Here is a 13,086-nt window from a genome sequence, read left to right on the forward strand (position 1 = left end):
GATTGAAAGAAAAAGTTTGTTCCGACCAGGTGGGAGCCGAGGAAGACGACCCCTGTGTCCCCTGCTCATGTGACCCACACGGCTCTGTCAGCCAATCGTGTGTCGCAGATTCAAGCCAGGCGACGCCCCGTATGTGCACCTTTACTTTTTCATTATTCTGTCCCCCCTGTCACTCGCTCTGTCTTTGTGGGCATCATTTATTTAAATAAACACAATTCAAATCCCTCACACATACAGAAGTTCAGTGTGAACTTTGGGTTTGATGCTTCAGTAACGACATTTCATTGATTTCAGTCCAGCCTGATTTCCTGCGGGGCCGGCGAGCATCAAGTTCAGCCTCGTGCTCGGAGGCTTCCATTGCTGAAAAAACGTCTCTGACAGAACAGAGCAACTATTTATATTAGAGATAATTTTACTCCCCTTTGTGTTTTTTCTGTTTTCATGTAAGTGGAGCTATTTTAGGTGCAGCTCCTTCAAACAGTGTTTCTCTTCACACTGTCGTTGCTTAAGTGTGTCTGTGTGTGTGCGTTTTTGATTGACAGCCCAACCAGTAGGGTCGTGCCAGTGTAAGGAGGGTTTTGGGGGACGACGATGTGACAGGTGAGAGTCACACACACACACACACACACACACACACACACACACACACAGAAAGAGATAGAGACAGGTTGTGACAGGTGAGCAGAACCTTTGAGCTGTTGTCTGTTCCAATTAGTGTTTGAAAATTACCTGAAACTTTCCATTAAGATCTGTGATGTTTTCACGACGGTTAATTTTGTATAAAAGAGACAATTTCAGAGATTCTTCCGGACTTTGCCTCGTGTTCAGATGAAGAACATGAAAACGTTCGGAACGTTCAGGTTTTGGGTGACGCCCGGGGAGATCGTGCAGGAGGCGGGACGTTTAAATTCCGCTAATGAAATCAAAATTTTCATACCGGGTAATTTTCTTTTGTATTTTTCTCTTTTGCGTCCGTCATGTTTTTACTCGCTCGCTGTGAACCTCACAGGCATTTTTCAACAGTGACTCCATTGTCATTACTGTTTCTTTCTTCGTGGTTTGATTAGCTGTTCTCCTTTGGCTGCAGTTTGGATTTTATATGATAAATTTAAATCCCTCATGGAGTCACAGTCTGAGATCATCAGGAAAATCTCCACGCCAGATTAAAATCACAACCTTTGAATTAAAAGAAACTTTAATCTTTAAATCGAACCAGTAAATCTGCCGACAAGGTGCTTCATCCTAGTCTGCTGATTAGGTCTTGTGTTATCATTATGTTTTATTGCTGTAATCGCTTGTTGTCTTTTCTTTCTCAACTTCCCTCTGGATATCGTTCAGCTTTTATGTTCTGCAGTCTCAAAGCTGACTCTTTCCTCCAACTTTTTAATGACTTGGCCTGTGATGGCCAGCAGCAGGAACTTCGTCTTTACAATCACTTCTTAAAATCTGCTTTAATGGACTCGCTTCGGTTCACTCTCTCCGTTAATTAGGAAGTTGCTTCTTTGTGCATTTCCTGTGAGATTACACAAAAACGTACGCGTCACTTTCGGTGCAAGTTCAGCTGTTTGGCAACAAACTGAAGGTTCGGTGACGGATTCTGAGCACGGATGTAGAAGCTGTTCGGAGAGTTGAACCCGTGACCCTCTGGTTATGGGTCTGCCTCTCATCTCCTCTGTCTTTATTACCGTTATTAAACTCATTTGTCTGCAGGTGTGCTGTTGGTTATATGGGCTACCCGTCCTGTCAGCGCTGTAACTGCAGCATGGAGGGGAGCACAAATGATGACCCATGTATCACACCCTGCACGTGCAAGGTACACACTTACAGTCACACACACAAACAAACACGCACAAAGACTGACATGCACACAAATAATGACAAGTACTCTGCGCTAACCTCTCGAGCCCTGTCGTCATTATCTTCAGCACATTAACACTGCAATAACATGGCTTGTGCTCATAACATCAGTTTGAGGGCAGCTCATAAACTTTGTTGCATCTTCCATCTCTCTCTTTATCTCTCTCTCTCTTTCTGTCGGACTTTCTCGTGTAGGAAAATGTCGAGGGAGAGAATTGTGACCGCTGTAAACTGGGATTCTACGATCTCCAAGGTGACAACGGACGTGGCTGCGAGAAGTGCTCCTGCATGGGTGTTTCCAGCCAGTGCTCGGCCTCCGCCTGGACCTATCAGAACGTAGGAACCCGCTGTATAGACACGCTTCTCCTCCGTCAGGCGGCCAGGATGTTAAAAACCTCTTTTTAACCAAGCATTGATAAAACTTAAAAGTGGAAGATGAGTGGTTCTGCTTTCAGAGGTGGTTTGTGGATCAGTTTAAATCTTTTGTGTCGAGTCCAACTTTACAGAAACTTGCTCTGCCGGGCTTCCACAAGACGTTTAGTGTTTATGCCTCTATGTTGGTGACAGCCTCAACCAACAGCATTATATTTTTGGGTTGTCATAAAAATGTCTTCAGATTTGGTGTAATGATGATGGGATGCTTTGTGATGCCATCGCACCAGTGACATCCAGTGGCCGGACGCTTTATGTTCTTGTCCGTCCATACGTCCCGTTTTTGTGAACACGATATCTTAAGAACATCTTGAGGGAATTAACTTTCATACGAGCTGATCCGGTTTCAGGGGTCACGTTGTCCTCATATGTATTTTTAGCAGAATGACAACGCACTAGATGGTGAATCGTAAACCTGTTTCCTGCAACTTGACTGAATCTTGTACTACTGATATGATGATGTGTTATTGTTCAGTTAGCATCTAAATTACCGAGCCTGCTAACTGTTACTCAGCCTTAACGACCGGCTGTCAGATTCCCATCAGCCCTGCGTTTTTGTGATGGACTCATCAGTGACAATTCAAACAACCTCATGCTTTATATATATCTTTTGTATCTGGAGCCACACTGACCCTCCCAGCAGACGGAGCATGTCGTCTATTAAATACATATTCATGACGGGGAGCGCTCCACCTCGCTGATGACCCAAAAGATGTTTTTCAGATGACGGGCGAACTGCTCTTCCACACCGGTGCAGTTTGATAAACATCCTGCAGGCGTAGGATGAAGCAAAATGATTAATTTATCTGACTGCAGCTTTTCAGAATAGCAAACGTTAGAGGCATCTGGAAATGAATAAAACAAAATCACTGTGTAAAAGCAAAGATGGATCAACGAGACGTTTAAGAGAGTTGATGTGGATGGAACGCAGCTGAGGTAGAAACAGAGAGGTGGAAAAGAAGATGAGCAAAGTGAGGGTAGAAAAAAAAGAAGAGAAAGGAGGGGATGAGACCACGAAGGAGAAGGTTGAAGACAAGAGGCAAGAAGGAGGAGAGAGGTGAAAAGAGGAAAACAGTTTTTGACTGACAGGCGAGGTGGGAGAGGAGGGGAGAGGGGATGCTGACAGGATGACAGCTCTGATTTAGACACCGATAGTGTGTGTGTGTGTGAGTGTGTGTGAGTGTGTGTGAGTGTGTGTGAGTGTGTGTGTGTTCGTGTTCAAAAGGGGAAGCCAAGGTCAGGTTAATTGCAACGACAGATGTGTGTCTGGCTGTCTCTCTCTTCCCCCCCACACGAACACACACACACACACACACACACACACACACACACACACACACACACACCCTTCAGGAGTTGAAAAAAAAAGAAGTCAGTTCCGAGACTTCCCGTCTGACACTTGACAGATGAACAAAACCTTTAAACTTATCTTCAGTTTTATATTTGTGATGATTCACCTTCTTACTCTGACCTGGTTGGACCTTTAAAATATCCTCACTCGTCGGAGTTTGAGAATTCATGTGCTGTTTTTAAACAGTTTGGTTTTATTCGTGAAGCTGAAAATACAAAGTGAGTCAGTTGAACTTTTCACAAACAGCTGTTTTGCTGTTACTTCTGAATAAACCATTACAATGCAAACCAACAGATGTTGTGGTTCTAGAGAACGCTGGTCTGTTTATGAGTGAAGTGAATGTCAGTAAAATTAACTTCTTTCCTCTAGTGTGTTATATAGATTTTTGTGAATGGCCAGACTTGAGCTGTGCATAATGCAGATGTGTATCGTGATGTCACGTGATGTCACGATGATGCGGAGGTAGCAGCCTGACTCCTGACTGTGTCTCAGGGGCTGCAGTGTTCTCTGAGGGGGAGAGGAGCTCCCTTCACCACAGACCCTGGGCTTTAAAACTTTGCAGAGCTTTATATCTCCACAAAAAAACAACTTTTAACACTTGAAGAAAGAAAGACTGAAGCAGCAGAATAAGTCTCCTTTGAGTCATGTTGAAAACTGACAAAGAGAAGGGTCCAGTTTTATTAAACCCCTTCACAGAATGTCCAGAGCTTTGTGTGATTGAGATGAGATGGAGCTCAGCTTTAACTCTCTGTCTTTGTAGGAGACCACGCTGACGGGCTGGCACCTGGTTGGAGACACTGGAGGGAGAGTGTGGTCCGTGCACAGAGAGACGCCTCCGTATCTGAGCGTCCGACACGCAGATGTCGTGAATGATCTCGGCTCCGCCTACTACTGGAACGCACCTGGACTTTACCTGGGAAACAAGGTCAGAAGCAGGCGCGTAATTAATTTACACTTCAGTCAACATGTAATATGATTTTCTCCAAATTGTAAAGAAATGTTATTACTGTATAAAAACATTTCCTACCATGATAACTTTTCCAGGCAAATACGTAAAAGCTTCAGCATGAGGCTACAACACGGGGGGGCAGCCTCGAATATATAAAGAGGCCTATTTATGATCAAAAACAAAAATATCCCCTGGAACGTGAGTCTTGTGGGAATGTGTCGTGCTGGGATGTTCACCTCCCTCCCTCCCTCCCTCCCTCCCTCCCTCCCTCTCTCCCTCCCTCCCTCTCTTCCTCCCTGGATCATCTTCGGCTAATGTCAACTGTTTGAATCTGTGCTGCTGCGGTCGTATGTGGCCACGATTAGACTTTATCACTCCAGCTGGCAAATAGCTGCAATCCATGTATCTGAAGTCAAGTTGTTGCCCCACTACAACAACAGACTGACTGTGATGTTTGTCTGGGTGTCATGGCTGCGAGGAATATACCACTGAATTCCATTACTTTGCACCCTGCAGGCCTGGCTTGTCATCTCACTTCTTTGTCTGAACCTTCCCCCCCCCCAGCATCCCTCCGTCACCGCTTCTTTTCATTGGCCTGCTCTTCCAACCCTCGCTCCATCTCTCTGGGACTCCCATTTTTCACTTCCCTGTTCCTAAATCATCTCCCTCTACTTTACCGCGAGCTCTCTCCTCCCTCTCTCTCTATCTCTCGCTTTGTGTCTCTCAGGGTAAACAGTGTTTCGCCTGTTGAACTCGATAATCAACTGTTTTTCTCTCGGCGCACAAACACAAACAGAAGCACGTATTCAAAAACATTGAAACTCGCACACACTCCCAAGCCTATATAAGTCGGATAATGATGTGTTTTGGAGGCATTAGGGACAGCAGAGCAGAACCAAATGCCTCCATACATGTGAAACAAATAAATTACAACTGTGTGTGTGTGTGTGTGTGTGTGTGTGTGTGTGTGTGTGTGTGTGTGTGTGTGTGTGTGTGTGTGTGTGTGTGTGTGTGTGTGTGTGTGTGCATGTGCGTGTGTGTGATCGCCAGGAGCAATGTGCGAGCACTGTGTAAAAAAGCGATTCTTTGCTTCAGTCTCTGATTGTGTTACAGAGGTAGATGTTATGTGACTTGGTTAAGCGACACACACACACAGAGAGACACACACACACACACACACACACACACACACACACACACACACACTGTGGTTTGTCAGGTTGCTGTGCATTATTGGAAGTGACAGGTCGTGTACATAATGACAAGCCAGCAGTGGATTTATACGAGTGTGAATGCATGTGATAGCTTTTTTAATTCTCTTGCATGACCTCCTGTTTGGTTAAAGCCGAGAATGCTCATTGGCTCGTTAGCACGCTCTGTGGGATGCTCATTGGTCCAGAAACATGTTCCACTGATGCTCATTGGGTATTTTATCGTCCGCGTAGGTTCAGGAACTGCTCGTTCTCCAGGATTGCGATGACGGTCATGAAAGCAGAAGAATCATTTTGCAGTGTTCTCTGAATTTTGCAGTCAAGGGTTCAGCCAAATACAAATAATGATGTTGCAACGATCAGACGGAAGAATTCTGCAGGTTTAAAACTCGTTGTTGAAAAGATTTTGATGCAGAGGAGGAGAGTTGCTCTAATTGATATTTTATATAAAGTTGGGATACCTTCATTATGTGAACAGTCACTGTGTATGAAGATGAGACATGACAGCTCACCAGAAGACAAATCACCTTGATTATCCCACTATAGGCCATAATACTCCTCCTCCATGTTAGTGGATGGGACATGCACCGAAGTAAAAAGTAAGTTTCTCAAAGATAGTTTTGGTCATTTTTTATCTAGTTCTTATCACGTGGACATATGTTCAAGTCTTCTTGTCTCTGATAAGTTGAGTTTCTTAATCTTTAGACTGACTCGTGATCGTTCGAGTGTATCGACAGGACCTCGATACTCCGGCTCTGCACCACCATCACTACTGTGCAGACTCCAAACGACGTCAACAGAAGAAGTCTCATCCATCTTTATTTACAGTCCATATTATGAACATACAGAGAATGATTGTACGACAGTGTTGTTTTATTCTTCAGGGCTGCGCAGCATCATTTTGTTTTACTTTGTTTTTGGCTCCGAATATGAAAATGTAAAATGTCTCTACAGAACATCACCATGGTTTTAACCATATTTCTAATTTCCATCACAAGCTGTCAAGTCATGTATCCATCTCGTATCCAGATTTACAAACAGATTCACAGTCAAGATGGATGAAAGCTTGAAAAACAAAAAAAAGTCTCATGATTTGAAGGAAGTACTGACAGAGGTGGACAGAAAGAGAGAAAGAGGGAGTCCTGGGAGATTGAGGCGGGGAGATAAAGGGATGATGGATGAACACGGAGGAAGAAGAAACATCCTTTGCTGACAGCTGATGAAGGATTCGGCTCAAAATATACAGAAACCCGACAAACACACAGCTCAGCTTGTGTTGCATTCTGCCCTAACTCCCTCTAACGCCGCCTCTGCCTTCCCCAACTTTCCGCAACCATCCTTCATCTTCCTTGTCGTTTATATTGTTCTGTAAAGACGTAATACAAAATCCTGCTACAGGTGCAAACCCGAGGCGGAAAGAAAAAGCAGTGGCGTTTCAAAGATATTTCACTGTGATTTTTCGACGCCTGTCACCAGAATATATCTTTAAAATACTTTTCTGGAAATAATCTTGGTTTATTTTTTTCAAGAGAAACATGAGCTGCTGAGCTGTGACTTATGAGAGAGAGAAATGTGCGTAGAGGAGTTTGTGTACGGTGTCACTCCTAATCTGGTCCTGATTGAACGAGATTGATTTCCCCAACCACCCCCACACCCGCCCTCCCCTCTTTTTTTTTTTGTCCCCACTTAGAGAGCTGAAAAAGTGTCTTTACATTAATCACAGTGGATTTGTTCCAGTTTTTGTTCCAAGCGAATCATTTTGTTGTCACACACATTTGGAAAGTGTGAGATCTACACAGTGATTGAATGTCTCGGAGAATAGAAAATCATCACAGCTGGATTTCACCTGTAGGAGCTCAACATGAGTCACTGCAGTCCCCAGTCACTGATGATTTCATGTGATTAATGTGAAACTAAAACGTTATGTCGTGAAATGTAAGATTTCATTTTGACCCTGTGGACCTTTGTCGAAGAGGATCTGCAGTTGATATTTGAAGGAAACCAGATAAAAGCTGTCAACAGGTTTGTAATCTGTTAAATAATAAAGTCTTGTTCTAGCCAATGAGCTTCAATTGCATTGTAAAGCTATCAGAGTTAGCATCATGTTGCTACTAGCTGCGACGCCTACGATAACACGTGATCCCGGTCTCTTCAAGTCTGATACACATCAAGCTGCTGCTCGACTTTTTCTTATCGGAGGTAAATGAGCTGCACTTAGTCTTCTTCCTGGATGAGATGTGCACGATGAGTCATGTTACGTCTAACCTCGTCTACTCTGACACAGTTTTACTTCTACGCAAACACCGATTTGCAGTTATATTCGTCCATTTGTTATAAAATATAATGAACCACAAGTGCAGAAGTGTTGGGTTGTTGACCTCAACTTCACACATTTATACTTATTTAAATACTCTTGACTGACACTCACTATAAGTACATGAGGGGAATTGATATAAGTGCATGTATGTATGGCTGTGCACACAATTATGTGGGCCAACTCAAGAACCGTATCCATAAGTCCTCAACCAAGTTTCTAGAAGCACACTGTCTGAAGTGTGATACCACAGTAACCAAGAGAAATCAGATCTATGTCTATAAAATCCCACAGTAACTCGGAGATTATTCACATATTTACATGGTTGCAACTGCTTTATAAAACTAGAGTCATGCTCAGTGGAAAGCAAACCATCAAGGCCCAGTAGTCCCCTCATGAAACCACATTTGAATCCACATTAAATTGCACTTTCTCATCAATATCAGTCCCCTAAATATACCAGATTTGATTTTCATCAAGATCCTTAAATGATTCCATGGGATATTGGAGAAAATGTCAGAAAACTCAAATCTAACAATGTTAAAGAAAAATGTAAAAGAAGTCCTGGATCCGCCCCCAGCGACCTCTCTGTCATGTTGAGTCATTTCTGCGTAATCCCGCCGACAAACAAAGAGACCAATGGACACTGGTGAGAAACTTAACCTCCCTGCCCGAGATAATTAATAAACTATATTATTGTTTGATATCTCCTGGAAGCCAAGAGTAACACAAGCCCCCACGGACACGCCGTTCCTCTACACCAGGAGAAAGAAGTGATTGCACTGCTTTCCTCAAGGATACGTCTTCCATCTCCCACCAACAGTCATGATGCAACACAGAAAAAAGAAAAGCCTGCACAGAGAAGACCCTGAAGATATAAAACCAAACAAGTCCGTGTTCGGACATGCCCCGAGTGTCAACACGGATGAGATGTGATTTTTTTAGTTTTGCTACTTTTTTCGACAAGGGCTCAGTTTTCTCAACATACATCACTCTCACACACACAGAAGGTCCGCGGTTCTATGTTGTTCAGCATTCCACTGACTATTGGTCCATCTGGAGCCAATCTAACTGTACTGCTAGGAACAACAATAGTGTGTGTGTGTGTGTGTCTGTGTCTGTGTGTCTGTCTGTATGTGTGCAAGCGGTAGACAAACAGACTGAAAACTTCCGATACCAATTGCAAACAACCACAGGCATCACAGAAGACGAGATGTGTGTGTGTGTGTTTATACCTCCGCCTCTGAGTGTGTATCACTGCGTATTTGTGCGTCCTTGTGTGCGCCTACGAGCGTGCGTGTGTGTGTGTGTGTGTCAGTTTAGGGGAGTTTGTTTTGTAAAGCTTTTGTGACAATCTGGTTTTCATTTCCTGAAGGATGATTTTCTTTGCCCCCCCCCCGTACAACTCTCCCTCCCTCCCTCAGCCCAGTCTCCCTGCCGCTGTCAGCTTTTGTGCTCCGGTGATTGACAGCGAACAGCTGAACAAATGCAGATCGACAAACATCCCTGTCTGAAGAAGGTAGCATGTGGTGCAGCCCCCCCCCCCAAAAAAAGTTGCATACTAATAGATGATTTCAATGGGAGTAACGTCATTACTTCCTCCAAGCAGTACTTTCTTCTCTCGTATGTGTATTTTCTGGTTAAAATCAAAGATGATGAGTAGAATTCTACTGATGTTGATGTTTTGGGCGACAAAAAAAAGAGGAAGAATGTTTTATTCTGACTTGTGTTATTTATCAGTGACAAACAGTAGTGGATGAACTATCTCACCTCCAGTCCGACAGACTGTATAACAACATGGATGACGTGTCTCCTGTTCCTCCCACTGTCCAGAAATGAATCCAAAATGTCCCGGACGTGACTTGACCAATCAGGAGTCAGTCTCAGCTGTCAATCATCGCGTTGCAGACCATTGTTTTGAACATACAATCCAAATTGAGCGAAATCGTCTTGATTGCCCTCTAGTGGTTGGCTGAAGAATAGGTCATAAGGCCTGCTTCCTCCATGTTAGCAGACAGGGACAGAAAAGATGGTGTTGCAGAAATCAAACCTTTTTTAGAAACACAGCAGCGTTACAGTGGACTCACACTTGCAGGTCATTAAAAAGACTTTGTTATCTACAGATATAGAGAACGTCATATTAGATCAGGGCTCCGGTGGGAACCCTGGAGGAGGACGGAGGTTGAGCGTGACTCATTCTCACACCTCCCCCTGCTCCATCCCAAACCTACGGTTAAGCAAATTAAACATCATAACTTTACTCCTCAAATTCTCTTCATCCTCTTCATCCTCTTCATCCTGCGCTTATTTCATCCTCCTGCCGTCCTTCTTTCTTCTCGTCCCATCTTTTCTCTCCTCTCTCCTCAGGTCTGTCTGCAGCCCTCCTTCCTTTTCGGTCTGTCCTCCTCTTTGTGTGTCCGCATCCTTTTCACTCGTGTTTGTCAATTAAACTTTTCTCATTATTTTGGGTCAAGGATTTTTTTTTTTTAAGGATTTGAAATCATTTTGGTTGCAGTCGGCAAAACTGCAGCAGAAACTTTACAGCAAAATCCCATCGTGTTTCCAGTGTTTCACCCCCAGATCAAACTCATACACACTCAAAGACTGCTTTGCTCTTGATTAGGATTTTAACTACAAGGATTAAGTCTCGTCCTTCTTCTTATTTTGGCCACTAATGGAGTTAATAACAGGCTTATCGAGCTCTCACTGGATTCCCACTGAGATCTATTGTAGCTGTATGAGTCTGAGTTTATTGTTTGTTTCTTCCCTTCCTCTCCCCATAATTCCCCTCTCCTGCTGCGCTGTTCTTTTGCTCTTTTTTCTTTCCTGTGTTGCATTTCTTCTATTTCCTCTCCTCCCGGGTGGAGATGGGTCGTCAGGTTGCCATGACAAAAGCTCTGAATATTGTGCCCGTTGAGTGGATGGCATCAGCGAAATGGGTTTTCAGAAATGTCAATAATTTCAAAGAAAGCAAATTGCTAAATTCAGGTCGGCTAAGTGAATAGAGGAATAACCCACAGAAGAAGTACAAGTGCTGTCGGTGCAGCAGTGTTTGTGGAGGAACACACGCATGCAGCCTTTTCTTTGCCTTGATTCACTGCTGAGTGCTTTACCGAGCAAGATAACACAAACAAGTATGAGACAACATGCAAATCAACTTTTAATGCTCAGGTAGAAAAAGTAAAGCATTTACAGAGCTTTGTAATCATTTGGTATATTTTGTTTATTCTAACTTCATTCTTGTGAATTTCAGATGCAAACAAATTATTATTATTTCTTTGTTAGATTGGTCACAACAGGTTAACATTTCAAAACCAACACGTAGACAAAATATTTAAGAATGAAATCCTTGGAATCCTTGTTTATAACTCTTCAATGTTTCCATATGATCCAGATAAAATAAAACACAATCATGCAGAGTGAATACGAACAAAAGCACAAAAAAACTAAACATGCATATGCATAAATATCGACTAAGGATCGGCTGATACACAAACTCCGGGTATCATGATCAATATCGGCCATGGGAAGAAAAATCTTCCGTCTGCTAGTTTCCCACAAAGAATTATTACCTGCATTTAGCATCTTTTAGCTGCCTCTTATTTTAGCTGCCTCTCAGAGAAACCTGAGTTTCTCTGAGAGAGACTAAGAATAAAACTACAATTTCTTTACATTTTTACTTCTCAGGTCCAAAACAGCAAATGGGGTTAGATTACAATAAAGTGGTGTTAGTCAATAAAACGTCCACCTCCATACCTGATGGTGTGTATTTTCATTCAGCTGTGAAATGGGTGATTCCCCCTTCTAGTTTCAGAACTGAGAGTAATGATGTAGAATGGCAGAAGTTTATAGAGGCATTAAGGCCACCTCCTCTCTAACTCGCTCTTTGTCTCTCTCCCCCTCTTCCTCCATGTCTCCCCTCTCTGTTTTTATGATGGCATTATTATCTCGCTCCTCCGCCCATTACTGCTCAGGTTGGAGCAGAATAATATATTTCAGGAGGATCGCGCCGACGCAGCGTTTCTCCGGCTGAGGCTCATTCTGTGGACTCGACAGAAACGCTGCACAGGACGACACAGATTGGGGCTTATTTGTGTTTTCTCCTTACTTTTGTACACATTTCAAATAATCTCTGAGGTTTTGTTGAATTACTGATAAAATAGTTACAGGAGTAATGCTGCTCCCTCAAGGAGTTACACATGTATTCAAGAAAATGTTCATATGGAGGATTTTCTGTATTGATTTATTGAATAATTTTCCATTCTACACTTGTAATGAGAGAGAGTAATGTAATTAATGTAATTAGAAAATATTAATCATACCAACATACACACACTGGCCCTTAAGGTGCATTAATCTGTAGAAGTAGAATTTTTTAAAACTTTATTTTGACTTTGACTCGTGTGCGCAGCAGAGATATGTGTCAACACGCTCGTACATAGCGAGACACGTTTGTGAAATGCACTGTATCGGCCAAAATCATGTCACGTGACGATTGTTCAGTTTGTAATTTACATAGGTTGATTTGTATAATTTATTTTTCCCCTTGGTTTTGTATATCTGCCTCTAAATCTTTAATTTTCTTCAGCCATCTGTGTTGATACTTCTTTGGTTTAAAGTGCGGATACCTGGATTTGGACAAAATCCAATATTGCAATTAACCTGCTTCAAATGTCTCCTTCTCTGTCTCTGCGCAGCTTCTAGCCTACGGAGGGAGTGTGGTCTACGCCGTGTCCTATACGACGGACCAGCAAGAACAAATGGCAGTGAGAGTCACCTCAGAACCCGACCTCATCATAGAGGTACGTTTTAAAAACAATACAAAGGTAAAGATGTCACTGAGCATTCACATATTTATATAAGAACTGTTTAAGTTATTTTCCTACAGTGTATTTGGTCTCTCTTGGTACATGTGGTAGATTCTCTGAGAGCTTCTCTTGGTCAGGAGCATCGACAAATAACAGTGAATTTG

At 42.9% G+C, this 13,086-nt stretch overlaps 1 protein-coding gene across 9 annotated transcripts in view; it reads left to right on the forward strand.

Annotated features, from left to right (window-relative positions):
* The window catches only part of lama2 (laminin, alpha 2), a 128,598-nt gene that overhangs the window by 38,980 nt on the left and 76,532 nt on the right, over positions 1–13,086 (forward strand). For all 9 annotated transcript variants that reach the window (XM_069514740.1, XM_069514742.1, XM_069514741.1 and 6 more), the window contains exons 10-15: positions 30–129; positions 543–600; positions 1,711–1,813; positions 2,053–2,193; positions 4,401–4,565; positions 12,812–12,916. In XM_069514740.1, the coding sequence (XP_069370841.1) occupies positions 30–129; positions 543–600; positions 1,711–1,813; positions 2,053–2,193; positions 4,401–4,565; positions 12,812–12,916 (672 nt within the window). The remainder of the gene's footprint in view (positions 1–29; positions 130–542; positions 601–1,710; positions 1,814–2,052; positions 2,194–4,400; positions 4,566–12,811; positions 12,917–13,086) is intronic.

Source organism: Paralichthys olivaceus, chromosome 19, assembly GCF_024713975.1.
Source record: "Paralichthys olivaceus isolate ysfri-2021 chromosome 19, ASM2471397v2, whole genome shotgun sequence".
NCBI classification, from domain to species: Eukaryota; Metazoa; Chordata; class Actinopteri; order Pleuronectiformes; family Paralichthyidae; genus Paralichthys; species Paralichthys olivaceus.